Source organism: Mytilus californianus, unplaced genomic scaffold (assembly GCF_021869535.1).
Source record: "Mytilus californianus isolate M0D057914Y unplaced genomic scaffold, xbMytCali1.0.p SCAF_2, whole genome shotgun sequence".
Classification (NCBI taxonomy): Eukaryota; Metazoa; Mollusca; class Bivalvia; order Mytilida; family Mytilidae; genus Mytilus; species Mytilus californianus.
The window spans coordinates 28,135,698-28,152,966 of NW_026262668.1; the positions used below are offsets into that span (position 1 = coordinate 28,135,698).

Here is a 17,269-nt window from a genome sequence, read left to right on the forward strand (position 1 = left end):
TTAATGTCAAGGCAACGTACCACATCTGAAAGACTTCCTTTTCACTTTCATACTCTTAACCATGTTTCCTTTTCGCATCTTCAAAAACCTTTTGAACAATATCTTGGCGTTGACGCACTAATAACAGAATGAGCAAATTAAAGGTTGATAAAACACATTAGATATTCAACATGTATAGTGCTTCCTTTTGTGTTATGTAGCTGACGTATTGCATGTGTATTATGTATTGTATTGTTATGTCCTGTACATGTATGTCGGTTAAAAGCTCATTAGAGCTTATGTTATGTCCTTATTTGTATACTATGCCGACTCTAGATAAAGCTTATTTATTATTATTATTATGATAGGAGTTATTTGTCTGTAGAATATCATGATAGATTGTGAAAGGCTGGTCAATTGGATTAATTATTAAATATTTAATTTCGTTTATATGGTGATGGATTAGTCCGCATGCTGTAAATAAGTGGATTTATTACTTTAAGTCTATGTACATAAACTGTAAGCCAATTTGTAATAGAGTGCTCCGTGTTTAAGGTTTAAGGGTGCAAATAAGTACGCTTTAGAAGCGAAGCTCCTGCTAGAGGAGGAAGATAAAGACTAGGTAACAGGTAAGAGGTAAGTAAAAAAAAATAATGGAAAATTATGTCAATAATAAAGAATAAATTTTGCAAAATTATTTTCCTTTTATTTTCATAATTTTGATTCTTAAAAAAGAGAAATAGATGATTTTCGACATAAAGATCTCTTTAATAAACAATAATAGTTCCGTGCTCGTGAAACCTGCCATTCCCGTGCTTGGTTTAAATTTACACACGTGAAGTTTGGTCCAAACAAGAACCGAAAATGATCGATACACATTTTCACACATTTCAAAGAGATTGTTAAAGATGATCCCATATTCCTGGTCTCTGTAATCTTTATAAAACTAAGAGTTATATTGACATTTCAAAATTATGTCGCTTGAGGATCCATTTTTTGTGGTCAGAGAGTAAGTAATCTTAGCAAATAAAAACGACTGAAAACGAAAGAGAAACTCTTAAGCTGTAGGCTTAGAATGTTTTAGCCCTAAAGCAGTAAAGGTGTTATTAAACTGAAAGAAAACTTGCGAGTTTTTCTAGTGAAAAAAACTTCATTACACATGTTTTGATCATTTTTACCACAACATAAAGGTATATTACTATTTATTCTAGATTGTTCCTAATAGACCTTAGATTGCTATTCAGGAATATGCGACACTTGCGCTATTAACGCCATACAACAATCACTTTCTGTTTGTGGTGTCAGACATTTTCTATTGTGACGTCAAAATTTCATGGGAACTTTTATGATGTCCAGTAATGGCGGAGAAATAGCGATAAGGTGTATCTTATTTCCTTCTTCTTCTTTGGTATAGACGTTATTGCTATTTTGGAATCTGTAACACTTGAACCTAGAATTTGCGACAATTCAACTTTTGATGCATACAACAATCCCTTTTCCTTTGTGGCATCAGACATTTTCTCTTGTGATGTCAAAATTTTAGGGAACCTCTGTGATGTCATGTAATGGCAGACAAATGGCCATAAGGTTTATTTGGTCTGTTCGCTCCCTTAACACTTTTGCACCCTACACGTTTGCACCCTATTTTTATTCAAATACATGTGCAGGTTGAATCATAAGATTTTTTTAGATGTATATATACTTGATATATATATAAAAAAATATTAATATTTTCATGAATAAAGAATCATAGATTTTTTCAAGGATTTAGCTACAAGATGCAACAAGAAGAAAAAATTAGCAACAAGAAGACTAAATAAGCGACAAGAAAGCAAATTGTAGGCAAATTTTTGTTCTTCTCTCAACAAATTATATATATATATATACATGTACATTGTATACCTTAGATATATATAATTTGTCTCAAATTTATCCAAACAATGTTTATAGATCTGTTAATGTGCATTTGCAAATTTTTGTTCTTCCCTCGATTCTAACCTTTGCTTCTGTGACATTGTGGCAACTCCGCCTGCACTGTTCCCAAGACCACTTGACCTTTGTTAGTCAGGTAATGCCTTTCCTCGTCAGCTTTATCTAGGGTTGTAACACAACTATGATGTATAATGACAAGAAGTATGGCATATGCTTTCTGTAACTGCGAGTACTCTTATATTGGTACTTTGTGTCTATTGTTTTTATGTTAGTTGGTTTATTCTTGCTTTGTACCAATCTATTAAGTTAAGCATGTTTAACCCCGCCACATTCTCTATGTGCCTGTCCCAAGTTAGGAATCTGTAAATCGATGGTTGTCATTCAGGTTCATGTCTGTCATTTGTTTTTCGTAAATTGTATTGTATAAATTAGAGTGTTAGTTTTCTTGTTTGAACTTAGAATTGATTACCATTTTTAATTTTGGGGCCTTTACTAGCTGACTATATGGTATGAGTTTGTCTCATTGTTGAAGGCTGTACAGTGACCTATAATTGCTTTTATCTACATCATTTGGTCTCTGATGAATAGTTATCTCATTGGCAATCATACCACATCTCCTTATTTTTATATTGTATTTCACTTACTTACAGGAAGAAATTCAAATTGTAAATTTATGTGAACACTCAAAACATGCACAAATAAAACTGTGAAAGTGAAGTTAGTACCAATGGCAATGATGTTTTTCCAACTATGTTAACAGTTTTCATATCATGTATATCTTTACATTTTTTCTCTTGAATTTTCAGTGAAGTACAGAAGGCCTTGCAATCTGCCACAAGTCTATATGAGAGGTGGAGTGAGTTAATTAATAACCCAAAGAGTGTATCTAAGGAAGAATATGATTGGACAACTAATGAATTGAGGAACAGTTTGAGGAGTATAGATTGGGACCTGGAAGACTTAGAAGAAACCATTGGTATCCTTACACATTGAATGATTCTCAGACACGAAGCTGAAGCATCGTAACAACCATTCAATCCATTATAATAATGTAGAAATAATTAGGCTGAATTGAGGAGATGTTGCACTCAGCACTTCACACATTTCAGAATTTGGTTAAGAAGTGACCTTTTTTCAGGTTAAAACAACACATGGATTCTTGGAAGTCATCTTTTCGAAAGTTAGATGTGTCCTTAACTAATCATTTGCAATAAGTTCTTATTTCTAAGGAATGGTAACTACAATGGGAACACACTGAAAACTAGTTTGGTTGAAGGTTACTTGATTTGATCTAGAGAACAACCTGTATCATCACTACTGAAGAGTACAGAATGGTACTCACTACTCAGTGTATTCTAGATATATTTACTGTAGATTCAGAAATTATTGCAAGGTTTTTATTAATGCGAATAATGCGACTGGGTGAAAATTGCAAAAATAAGAACTCACATTCTGATATCTTATCCATATATCTTTATGCAAATTTTCCAGAAATCGCAATAATTAATCTCGTATTTGTGTCCAATCTTCAAATAGCGCCAAAATAAATGGACGCAATAATTTCTGAATTTACAGTAATCTAAACTGTGATTGAGTGAACTTGAACTATTCTCGAGTATGTCTGAACCATGGATAGCAGAGTTCAAACTGCACTGTTTAGATCTGATACTTTCCCTTGTTATAAATGCACTTGTTATCATGGTTATTGGCTTTGATTAGACTTGGTCTAGAATTATTTGAAAAAAATGAACGGTAGTCTAAACTAGTAAGCAAAGTTTATATTTAGTATAAATCCTGTAAGTTAAATTGTATTACTGTCCAGTACAGAAAATATACAATCCAAAGCAAATCAATTTTAACTTCTCACTAGACTCTGAATACAGAGTCTTGAAAGATATTCATTATTAGATAAACCTTTAAAAATATGCCTGAAAGTGGAGACATGCATGTGATTGTGTAAAGACTTAAGGAGAAAAGTAGACTATTGGTATAATTTAACATTGAAGTTTGGCATTTTTACTTTTGTGCTCCTTAACTATCGCAGATATTGTTGAGAAAAATTTGAAAAAGTTTAAAATAGATGAATCTGAACTTGAAGACAGAAGATCTTTTATCAGAAGGACTAGAGTCTCTGTTAAGGTAGGTATAGAAAATGTGAAATATATACATCATTAACACAGAAACTCAACAACACAAAAAAAGTAAAAGATATTTAAAGGTCAACATACTGTCTTCAACAATCAACAGGTGTCTTTACAATATATCAAGTCCAAAAATGTTTCAGGTATTCAAGATTCAAGAAGAATAAATTGAACAGGTTCATAATAAAAAAGATGTCTAGAACTCATACACAGTCTTTAACAACAGGCAAGTGGCCACATTATGGCAATCTCTGTATAATTAGAATAGAGAATGGAATTATTGCATGTATAAATGATTTTTGATTGATTCAAAAGAGACAACCTGAGATCTGACATCAACATTTACATTCTAATATGACAGTAAACAATAAAAGGACAGTAGGAGATGACTGACTTTGGACAGACATATTCAAATGTGGTATGGTTATATATTTTAATTGAATGACCCAGACTAATGAAATTCTTGCAAAGTGATATTAGATCTAATCTTTACAAAGTTGTACATATTAGGATTTTTGTTATTACATCGTATTTGTATAACAAATTAATATAGATATATTTATTTAAAATTGTGTGTCCATTGCAGTCAATGAAGGATAATTTATCAAGTAAACAGACAAAGGGGAAAGATGAAACAAATGTGAGACAGGTAAATTATTTATTTCTGCTTGAAATATTCCATGTATAACAGTGACTCAAAATATCAAATTCATGAATTACAGATTTGTATTATGGAAACTTTATGATTTCAATTGAAGTAAGCTTTATTTCTATCTTTATTTTTAAAGAATTGAATGCTTCGTTACAAGTTTTTTGGGGACATGAAAGTGTTTTTTTTACTAAAAAGTGTCTATGAACAATGCTTTTACAGCTCTATATATAAAACAGTTTAAATACAATAAAAAGCACTCAATTCTTATATGGTAATTACATTAAAACAATTTAAAACAAACCTCATTTGTTTTGTTTTAAACTTGTTTTTCTAGACATTATTGTAACATTCTCATGGAGAGCATGTTCATTGTGAGTTTTATTGGGAATAATAAAATGAAACTTGTTAGAATAGGTGTGCATGTAAAATGTGAAAAATGTTTCAAAATTATTTTAAAATCCTCATTTCTACAAAACCAATCCATAGTGATGTGTTGTTTTTTTTATTAAAATAAGTGTGGTTGTCTGATAAATGTAAGAAAGAGAATAAGAACTGAATTCACTTTTGATGTACAAAATATTATACAAACTATATTATGAGCAATTTAAAACAAAAAGGATTGAAAATTGTGTTTCTGGGCTTAATGTTTGATATATCTAGTGTATTTTTTCATCCAGATTTCAACCTTAAATTTTATGATTTTTTTTTTGTCTTCTTATATTATTTAATAAAAAAGAAATAACATAGCTTAATTATGGAAATTTTCTTAAATCAATACTTTGTATATTGATTCCTGTAGGCATTGCTTAGTAATGGACCAAATAGACCTCACGACAAATACACACGGTTAGACCAAGAAATGGAGAGGTCCAATCAGAGATATATAGAGGACACATCTCAACAACAACAGGTTAGACATATAAATGTGTCAGTAACAACTATAAAGAAATCTTTACGTTTTTTTTTATGATCACAATTTTTTTTTGCAACAGCAACATTTATAAAATATTGGGTCAATTTGGTGATTATAATTCATGACTGGTCCCCTTCAGAAATGTTGTAAAGAACAATTAAATTTTGGTGCTACATTTTTTTGTACTTGAACTGAATCTTTTAAAAATATTAACACAATGTTAGGATCTATTTGATAAGGTAAAAAAATATATATTTAAATTTGTGTTTCATCTATATCCACAAAATCCATGATGACATTCATATGCATGATTTAGTTGATGAAAATAATGACCTATACTTTTTAGGGTAATGTTTTTTTATTTTTCTAATATTATTTTTGTAATGAAATAAAATTAAAGAAAATTTGAAAAATGTATTATGGAATATCATAAAACATACAAACATTCAAAGGGTCAGTAGAATTGCAATTGCCATAAATATTGATTAAAAATGTCACAAGTTAAAGAACAGTCTAGCCATGTGTGAGCTAGCATAACATTTTTGGTCAATTTTCCTGGGGGAATTACTAGGTATAGTAAACTAGAACATCACCAAGAAAATCTATGGGACCCTTAATTTTGAAGCAGTTTTTATGCCCACGCTGTAGCAGAGGGGGCACTAAGTTTTACCCTTGTCCATCTGTACGTACATGGCCTCAACCAAATGTTATGAAACTTATACACAATGCTTATTACCACATAATACAGATCAAGTTTGAAATTGGGTGGCATCACGTTTACTGTTCTTGAGTTATGCCACTTTCTAAACAAAAAAATTGTTGAATTTTTCATTTCTTTTCTCTTTCTTTAGTTTGCCTTTACCAAATGGTATGAAACTTATACACAATGCTTATTACCACATAATACAGATCAAGGTCGAAATTGGGTAGTGTCATATTTACCGTTCTTGAGTTATGCCCTTTCTAAACATAAAAATTGCTGAATTTTTCGTTTCCGTTCTCTTACTAAAGTTAGCCGCAACCAAATGTTATGAGACTTATACACAATACATATAACCTCAAAACTCAGATCTAGTACAAATTTTGGTAGCGTCACTTTTACTGTTCTTCAGTTATGTCCCTTTATAATTTTATATGCTATGCAAGCGGGGGCGTCATCTGTGTCCCGTGGACACATTCTCCATTTATTTTGTAATTTATAAATTCAAAGCACCATCCAAGAAATTTTTCTAAAGATAGCATTATTGTCAATGGGGCAAAAATTTGAAACTTTACATTAAATGATATAGCCAAAAGGAAAATAATTCTGACTCATCCTTTTATAACAGGTACAGAGAATATGATCAGAATTATGCTTGTATAAAAACTGGTTTATACAATACAAGACTGTAAGGACAATACATATGTGTATTTTATCTTTCTTTAATTGATTTGTTGCAGTTGATCATGAGAACACAAGATGACAACATGGATCTTATCAGCAAAAGTGTTGGATCTTTGAAGAACATGAGTCAACAAATTGGCAGCGAATTAGAGGAGCAAAATGTGTAAGAAATAACATACATTAAGTTTATGAACATTTCCTTTGTCATCAATGACAAAGATATTTTGCAATGGACAACCCAATCATGATGGTGTCCTTAACCTTTTAAGGAGATGAGTTATAAGTGAATAAAAATTACCGTTAGATTGTATTAGAAAAAAAGATGTGGTATTATTGACCTTGAGACAACTATCAAGCAATGTCCAAAAAGGAACAATATAACAGTATACCCACATCTTCTTTTATTCATTAGACAAATATTGGCCTTTAACCATGGAGGAAGTACCATATTGTTAGGTAATGTATAAAAGGGCCCTAGTAAACAAGTTGTTTGATAATGTAAATTATTAATACAACATGAAGACTATGACCACTGAATTATAGATTCCAAGATTAAAAAACTCCTTAAGCAGGTGGCAGGGTTTAACATGTTTGTAAGTGCAAAATTTACTCCCTTATATATATATCAGCAAAACAAATCAACAAACTTTAAAAATCAATTGAAATGGACTTAAAGTAGTCGGGTCAAAACTTAGGGAAAAACCACCACAATAAATAACATAACATAAGTTTTAACCTAAAAGTAATCACATTTAATTTATTGATTGTTGGTATTTAACACCACTTACAGCACTTCTTATTGCCGCCATTTATTATTGGTTGAGGAAGCCAGAGTAAGGGGAGAGAACCACCAACCCTTGGCAGGAAAACTGGTAATCCTGGTCAATTAAGATCAGAAACAAACACCTTGCTACAAGCAGGATTTTGACTCAGGACCTCAGTGTTCACAGACTACTGTTTATGTTATGATAAATGTTACTGTATGTTTATTTTAACTTTAATGACAATTGATTTCTTTATGTTACAGTATGTTAGATGAGTTTCATACAGAAATGGATCACACAGAAAGCAGAATGGACGTCACAATGAAGAAATTGGCTAAAGTTATGCATATGTCAAATGGTAGGTCTTCTTTAAATATCATTGATTTATGAAAATTTGTTTGAAGATTGAATTGAAAACACAAGACTTAATTCTTCTTTTGCTCTACTTAAGCTAGGTCCCCAAAGAATCCCCTGCTGTGTCAAACATTTAAAACTAAGATAGTTAGCGATTTCAAAATGAAATTTCATGATATATCCATCTCAATGGTCACAAGTTGTATGTGCTATCAACTTTAACACATTAATTTTTTTTGCTCTTTCTGGAGGGTGTTGATCAAATCCTACACTTTTAAATTTGAAATGACAGAAAAATATAATTTTTAAGAGTCCTCTTTTTTAATAACATAAGGCAAAAGCCTAGCAAGTTTGTGAACATTTTAAACTTGCAGAAATATAACTGTTGGTGTGACCGTGTGTCAATTATGAGTTTACCGCAACAGAGTTTCATATTTCAAACAACAGCATATCACAAAACTTGAAACAAAAGTTAAAACTTGTGATATTTTTAAAAAATTTGGCTTCATAGCTATTATAATCAGAACTGTTTTAATTTAAGAATACTGCTTTGTTGTGTCATATAATAAATAAACGAGTGTCACATTTTATGCAAGTTTTACCAAAATGTGTCTTGGTGCAGATGGACTAGAAATGAAGTGAAAAAATGTCAATAATTTTCAAATACATGCAGGGCTTCCAAAATTATTTTTAGCCAGCCGGACATTTTATATATTATCCCGATTTTAATCCTTTAAGACTAAATAAACAAAAGGCAATAATGGTAATCAGTTGCCGAGTTGGACATCCCAATGATTGACAATAAAAAAAAACGATATTAAACTTTCTTTGATTCAAATTCGAAGTTCTGACGTAAACTGTTTAAATTGGCAGTGCATCATTCGAATTGTGCAACATCAGCGTACTTATATCTGCCTTAGACTCTTTATTTGGGCAAAATAACGTTGTCAAAAACTTTACTTTCGTTTTTAAACCGGATGTTATCTTGACAATGGTAAAACATGGACCAGAGACGGATACGTAAATTCAGTGTACGTTTGCAAAGCATGAATGAGTGTACGTAGCTCTTTCTACGTTATTTCTTCAAGAAAATATTCGAAATAAACGTGAGATAAAGGTATCAATGACAATTTAAGCATTTTTTTAAGAAATTAATATGCATAATTAAATTTCACACCTGCGGACATGCGCACACGTGTACTAGTTCAAACATGTCTCTGGTTCAAACAACGTGGTTATGACGATTTTTCATTTTCACCTTTTTAATTTTTTCATCAAATCATATTTGTAAATGTTTTTCTGATAATTTAAATCTTTTTGACTAAATTAATTAGATGCAAACCGCTGAAATGTAAGAAAATAACTTTGAATAGACCGATCAATGTCCGGTTCAAAATAGTTTACCTGTCACCTGAACAGGTAAATTCAGCTGTTCGACAACTAATTAGCCTTGATTAAAATGAGAAGGTATTAAAGTAAGGGGTTGTTTTGATAGTACATAATGATCATGTCACTTTTATGACCGGAAATGTGTGGCTGTTAAAGGCAAAAGGTTGGGTCAAAAAGATCGCGAATTATGTTATAATGACCATCTTTTAAGAAAGCCTTGAAAACTAAAAAGTAGATGTCCGTTTCATGCTTTGCCCAGCCGGACTTTTACCGGACATTATACAAATGTCCGGAATATATGACCGTTTTGGAAGCCTTGAATACATGTATCATTGACAGAATAAGATTCATCTTCCTCAGGTAAAGATAAAATTTGAATATTCATGATTTTTTCCCCTTCTTTATGAAGTCTATTTATGAATTCGGTGCATGCACAGTGTGCAACAATTGCTAGGCTTAAGCAACATTTTATGAAGTAACATACAGAAAGTAAGGAACCAAAATTTAACTGATTTGCCTTGATAGAAAAAGTTTTTTTTATTTTTCAGATAAAAGACAGTGGTGTGGAATATTTGTGCTGATTGGCATTCTGATTGTGATTATTATATTTTTTTTTGTTTTATGATATCTTAAAGTTGTTATTTTTACAGATATTTATATGTATGAGAAGTCTATTTTAAGATGCAAAACAAAAACATAGGCTAGAGTAGCTGTAGTTAGAATGTACACTATTGAGCCTTATCATGAATGTTGAGATTAATGACTGATTGATTGCTGGCTTTAGTTTGTCACATCGACACACAATGGCCATGTGGTTGTAGTGTAGATACTTAGTAAACTGTGTGGAAGGGACCATTTACTTACAGCAGTGCAATAGCTGTGTGTGTGAAACTCTTATCAAGACCACTTATTCTTGTATATGGTTGTAAAATTTTGTCAGATGTATTTAGTTAAAAAGTTTAATCATTTGTTAAATTATGAATGTTTTCCTATGATATAGCGTTACTTAAAGACAGTATTCAAAATAATTTTTGAAGCCAGCCAAAGGGAAGGTTGCCCTTATTTTTATTTTATCTGCCAGGAAAAAAAGTCTAGTCAAAAAGATTGTCTAAATGTTTATTTTTTTTTTCTAATTTATATGAAAGTGGCAAACCCACATTTGGTGTCCAGTTCAGCCACCTCTGCCGGACCAGAATGAGGTTTGGCAGACAAGTCCGGTAAATACAACAGTTTTGGAACCCATGGCCAGAGGATTGAAATAGTTTAAATGGACTTATTACTGGCTTGATACAAAAGTTACTATTCTCATTAATTCAAGATTTTAGTTTTTAACCGCTTGGGTTGTTATATAGTGTAAGCAACACAGATAATGTAAAATTGTGTACACAAAAAATACCTTGCCAATAAGACAGCCTTATATTATATGTTATTCATAAATCTATACACATAGTTTAAGCATTGTCACAAAATTTTTTTAGTCGAAGCTATTTGTAAGATATTGTTTATATTTCTGCATTTTGTGTTCATTGTTGATTTTGAAAAAAAAAGATTGTTTTTGTTTAATCTTTCATTATGTCATAATTTTGTTAACTTACTACTGTAATTTCAAAAATCCTAGATAAGAAGTCAAAAATCAAAGAGAGAGTTTTTGTGATCAAAATAATCAAATAGGACGAGCACCTCATTAATAAAGTTTCAACATGAACATTAAGATTAATTATTTTTTTAAATGGTAAAAGTAATAATTCTTTTACTTAGGGAATGTTCAGTGACTAGCATGTGGATGTAAGATTTGAACAAAAGTATTCTGAAATTAAAATCTTATGAAACAAATTTACCCCATCCTTGAACCAGCTAAATTAAAAATTTAATTTTGGTTTTTTTATCCCCAACAGTGATGTTGTACACCCCAATTGGTAAAAAATTGTATTTTAGATTTAAGAAGTAGTATTCCCAAATAATTTTTTTTATTACGGAAATTAAATTCATTTTGTAAATTATAATGATGATAATTTTTACCCAATCCATGGAGATCTTCATCTACACAACAGGTATGAGCCTAACCAATACACGAGTCTTTCCCTTGGGCATTGTCTATCTAAATTCAGCAAGAATGGGATTTATGACTTGAACAAAAAAATCAATCACCAAAAATGTTGACACATAGATGCCATGCATCGTATATATAAATCTCATTTATTTTGTTGACTAATTCACAATTTCATTGAACGAAATTGATATTTATAATACAAATGAATATTTTCTTTCTCTTTTTCTTATTTTACTTTTTCCATTAGATATGATGTGATATTGTCTGTTTTAGGACCTAATGAAGCAGTCCAGTAACAATGCTAAAACCAAAATTTTATTTAATCCAACAGGCATTCTTTCCACTTGAAAAAAAAATCTTTTTACATGGGTATAAGTAAGAATTAAGTTAAATCTCAACAATTACTATTATCTTTTCATTTAAATTACAGTGTGCCCCCTCCACTAAGTACATGTAGTTATAAAATATTTTTTTCCCCATGTCTGGCTTTGTTTGTTTGTTATCCTAATATTTTCTAATAAATGGTTTCAGATATTGATCTGATTGTTATGCAAAACTGTACTTGTATAAAAAGAATTACACAAAAATAAATGTGTGTTTTTCTTCTCATTCCTTTTGGCATATTGAAATTACAACTCTTGACCTTCAAAATTAATATCGATCTGACTTTTTGGGCATTAAATTGTATGATTTGGAATTACAAAAAAAAAATATGCTAAATAAATGAAATTATGCACTTAAATGCACTTTCAAATAAAGCATTCATTCCATGAAAAACATACTTATTTACCACTTTTTTTTGTTTTTTCTTGACGGCTAGGATGTTCTTACATTTACATGATTATTTCAAGACAAACACAATACCCCCTTTGTCAGAAACCTACCCTAGGGTAAAAATCTGTGTATATACACAAGTGAAAATAGTAAAATTAATACACCAAAAATAAATTTATACATTCAAAATACATATTTTCTTATATACAAATTATATCAGAAAAAATAATGCATTGTGATAATTATGAAAATAAGAACTATTTCAGTGTTATTTTTTTCCCTGTCATCCCAATTTAATTTTATAAGATATGTAAGTCATCATCTACTTGAATTTTAAGATTTTAAATATGGTGCTTCATCAATAAATCACCCATTTTTATACCCCACTCTAAATGTGGGGATATACTGCAATAACCTTGTCCATTTATTTCGTTGATCAGTCAGTCCATCTTTTAGTCCAACAAAAGTGTTTGTCAGACTGGTTCTCATATTTGTCAGCAGCTTGATAGTGACGAGTTGTAATGTGTGAGCACTTTTCATATCTATCAGACACCTACTTTCTGTTTGTTGATTCTATTAATATTTCAATATGTTGAAATAACTTTAAAAACAATTGTAATACATTTCTCCAGTAGTATTGAACTTCATATTTACTTATCAGCATAATTATGATTAGTTGTACAATATGTGTGTGCTTTTTGGATCTGCTGGACATCTACTTCCTGTTTGCAGATACTTTAAATTGTCCAACATAGTGAATGAAAACAAATATTTTTTGTCAAAGTTTTCTCAAAAATCTACAGAACAGAATGACTTCATATTTGGTTCACAGTTTGACAGTAATAGGTTGTAAAGTGTGAGCAATTTATTTTTGGATCTGTCAGACACCGTTTTACTATTTTTACATAGATTGAATTATGCTTAGCTCGACATGGCATTCATTCTTGTTTCGTCATCTCTCCACTCAATGTTAAATTTTTTTCATGACCTGATTTTCATTAAAATCATGAAATGCTCTCTATTTGTTTATTTTAAAATAATGCCTTATTAGCCTTCTGTTAAAATACAACGATTTTACTTCCGATTGAAAAATTTATTCCCTTTGTTAGATGAAGTTTAGTATTTCTTCTTTGAAGACGGGATCACAGATATACTAGATGATTTGTTTTTTTACTGAGAATCTTTTTTTAGCACAAACATTTGTCTTTGTATGATTTTTACAAAGAACAGCACAAAAAGTTAAAGTTTATACTTTGATGTTGTCCATATAAGGAGTGATACAACAAAAGTGAATTATACATTAATTGTACTTCAACCTTTTTGATAGTGCTTTTGTTTCATTAAGATATGTTGTGCATAATTTATTACAATAAAATCTAAAAAGATTTATTATTGTCTTTGTTTGTATATTTTGTACCAATAGACAAGTTTCCAATTTCCTATATTAGAAATGAACTTTCCCCTTTGACCTGGGCTCATTTGGGTTACAATAAAATCTAGAAAGATTTATTATTGTCCTTGTTTGTATATTTTGTACCAATAGACAAGTTTCCAATTTCCTATATTAGAAATGAACTTTCCCCTTTGACCTGGGCTCATTTGGGTTACAATAAAATCTAGAAAGATTTATTATTGTCCTTGTTTGTATATTTTGTACCAATAGACAAGTTTCCAATTTCCTATATTAGAAATGAACTTTCCCCTTTGACCTGGGCTCATTTGGGTTAACACATGTCATAGGACATTGTGACATCCATTTTTTCCAGGAAAATTTGTTTAATAACCATGAAGATGTAGTTACAACATGTTATTATTGAATAGTATTTTTACCCTCTAAAATCATTGCAGAATTATCTCATTTCAAAGCAATTTTCTAAATTAATCTTCATACGAAAAAAAACAGCCAAAAAATACATGATACCATGGGGCAATAAAAAAAAACACAAGTCTAAATATGGACAACACCATGACCAAGGAATACTAAACTCATCCGGGAAAAAAAAGACAAGTTGAATGCTCTGGAAAGACAAACAGTTTCTAATACACTAGTGGCACATAACATTTTGCTCATTTCACTTTTATGTCAAAGTTCAGTCTTTACAGTTATAGCTTGGCATCAATAATAGCTTGGAAAATATAGAATAGAGAATAGAAACGGGAAATGTGTCAAAGAGACAACAACCCGATCAAGCTGCAGAAAACAGCCCATGACCACCAATGAGTCTTCAATCCAGCGAAAAAAAATCCACACCTGAAGGCAGGCTTCAGCTGGCCCCTAAACAATAATGTATACAAGTTCGACGAAATGGACGCCACACTAAAGGCTGAAACATACAAATGAATCAAAAATTAAAAAAAAACACAAGACTAACAAAGGCTAGAGGTTCCTGGCGGGACAGGCGCAAAAATGTGGTTGGGCTAAACATGTTTTGAGAGATCTCAACTCTGCCCATATACCTTTACCCAATGTGGAATAAAAAAAACATATAGCAAAGCGCACAGTAAAACTCAGTTCATAAGAAGTCTGAGTCCGATGTTAGAATAAGTAACAGAAGAAACTAAGCAAAATGACAATGATCAACATAAATTAACAAAGGACTACTAGCAGTTACTGACATGAAACTGTGAAACTTCTGAAACTGTATTTCAAAATTTATTTGGTACCATTGACGGGCAAAGTCTTGATTTTTATGCTTTCTCCACACTAGCTGGTTAATCACTATTGTTTGACTACAGACGAGGAGTTGTGACAAAATTACTTGTAAAAAAATAAAAAGAGAAATATTTAAGTCAAATGATAATGTAGATGTATGTATCTGAGAGATATGATTTGCCATTAAAAAACTTTTTATAGTTTCACCCTTGTCCGTCATTCCGCAACAAACCATTATACAGACTTTTTTTCTAAACGCCTTCAGATATTGGGCTAATTTTTGGTATGTGAGTTGACCATGATGAGTTACAGATCAAGTTTAAGTTTCATTTCACTCTGCTAATTTTTGGAAATCACAGTTATACAGACTTTTTTTCTAAATGCCTTCATATACATTTGTATTTGGCTGATTTTTTATACGACCGCAAAAAATTTTTTGTGGTCGTATATTGGTATGACGTTGGCGTCGTCGTCGTCCGGCGTCGTCGTCGTCGTCGTCGTCGTCCGGCGTCGTCTGGCGTCGTCCGAAGACACATTGGTTTTCGCACTCTAACTTTAGTTTAAGTGAATGGATCTTTATGAAATTTTACCACAAGGTTCAATACCACAAAAGGAAGGTTGGGATTGATTTTGGGGGTTATGGTAATAACAGTAAAGGAATTAGGGGTCAAAAAGGGGCCAAAAATAAGCATTTTTGTAACTTCCAGACATAACTTGTGTGTTAGTGTATGGATCTCTCTGACATTGTACCACAAGGTTCCATATCACTAAAGGAATGCTGGGATTGATTTTGGGGGTAATTGCCTCCAAATTTTAGGAATTAGGGGCCAAAAAAGGGGCAAAAAACAAGCATTTTTCTAGTTTCATGACAATAACTTGTGTGTAAGTGTATGGATCTTTCTGAAATTGTACTACAAGGTTCCATATCACAAAGGGAAAGCTGGGTTTGAGTTTGGGGGTAATTGCCCTAAACGTTTAGGAATTTGGGGCCAAAAAGGGGCCAAAAAACACATTTTTTTCTAGTTTCCAGACAATAACTTGTGTTCAAGTGTATGGATCTCTCTGAAATTGTACTGCAAGGTACCATACCACAAAGGGAAGGCTGGGATTGAGTTTGGGGGTGATGAATCATAATGGGGGTTCAAAAAATTTTGGGGGGGGATTTATTTTTTTTTCCTTTTTTTTCTTTTTTTCCTTTTTTGTTTCTTTTAAAATTTTCCATTTTAAGTCGGTTATTTCTGATTTATATTTAAAATCAAATAATAATGATATGGTAGAAGATATACACCAAACAGGATGTGTAAATTATTATATAATAAGTATTGTGCAATAGCAAGAAATTTTCAATTGCACAGTATTGCACAATAGCAAGAAATCTTCAATTGCACAGTATTGCGCAATAGCAAGAAATCTTCAATTGCACAGTATTGCGCAATAGCAAGAAATATCCAATAGCACAATATTGCGCAATAGCAAGAAATTGTCAATTGTACAGTATTGCGCAATAGCAAGAAATATTTAATAGCACAGGATTGTGCAAAAGAAGATACTTCTTATAAATTGCTTATTTCTTGACTAATTTCAATATGGTTTTATTCTTGATTTCATGGGGTTCTTTAATATGCTGAATCTAACCGTGTATTTAGTTTTTGGATTTTGGGCCCCGTTTTTAAATTGGTCCACATTGAGGTCCAAAGGGTCCAAAATTAAACTTTGTTTGATTTCATCAAAAATTGAATTATTGGGGTTCTTTGATATGCCGAATCTAACTGTGTATTTAGATTCTTAAATTTTGGTTCCGTTTTCAAATTGGTCTACATTAAGGTCCAAAGGGTCCAAAATTAAACTTAGTTTGATTTTAACAAAAATTGAATTCTTAGGGTTCTTTGATATGCTGAATCTAAATATGTATTTAGATTTTTGATTATGGGCCCAGTTTTCAAGTTGGTCCAAATCGGGGTCCAAAATTAAACTTTGTTTGATTTCAACAAAAATTGAATATATGGGGTTCTTTGATATGCTGAATCAAACCATGTATTTAGATTTTTGATTTTTGGGCCCCGTTATCAACTTTGTCCACATTGAGGTCAAAAGGGTCCAAAATTAAACTTTGTTTGATTTCATCAAAAATTGAATTATTGGGGTTCTTTGATATGCCGAATCTAACCGTGTATTTAGATTCTTAATTTTTGGTTCCGTTTTCAAATTGGTCTACATTAAGGTCCAAAGGGTCCAAAATTAAACTTAGTTTGATTTTAACAAAAATTGAATTCTTAGGGTTCTT

At 31.2% G+C, this 17,269-nt stretch overlaps 1 protein-coding gene across 1 annotated transcript; it reads left to right on the top strand.

The window, feature by feature from the left end:
- The first annotated feature begins 822 nt into the window (after positions 1 to 822).
- Positions 823 to 13,721, top strand: LOC127729632 (syntaxin-6-like). The gene is made up of 8 exons (XM_052237487.1): positions 823 to 988; positions 2,718 to 2,887; positions 3,956 to 4,050; positions 4,639 to 4,701; positions 5,504 to 5,614; positions 7,058 to 7,164; positions 8,029 to 8,123; positions 10,057 to 13,721. Exons 1-8 carry the CDS (start codon positions 954 to 956, stop codon positions 10,131 to 10,133), a joined length of 753 nt encoding a protein of 250 aa, XP_052093447.1. The 5' UTR covers positions 823 to 953; the 3' UTR covers positions 10,134 to 13,721.
- The last annotated feature ends 3,548 nt before the right edge of the window (positions 13,722 to 17,269 follow it).

Excerpts from the sequence above, each read along its gene's own strand:
- LOC127729632 (XM_052237487.1), top strand. The coding sequence starts at position 954 with ATGTCGCTTGAGGATCCATTTTTTGTGGTCAGAGA. Across the intron at positions 989-2,717 it reads CCATTTTTTGTGGTCAGAGA|TGAAGTACAGAAGGCCTTGC; the intron begins GTAAGTAATCTT and ends TTGAATTTTCAG. Across the intron at positions 2,888-3,955 it reads AGACTTAGAAGAAACCATTG|ATATTGTTGAGAAAAATTTG; the intron begins GTATCCTTACAC and ends TAACTATCGCAG.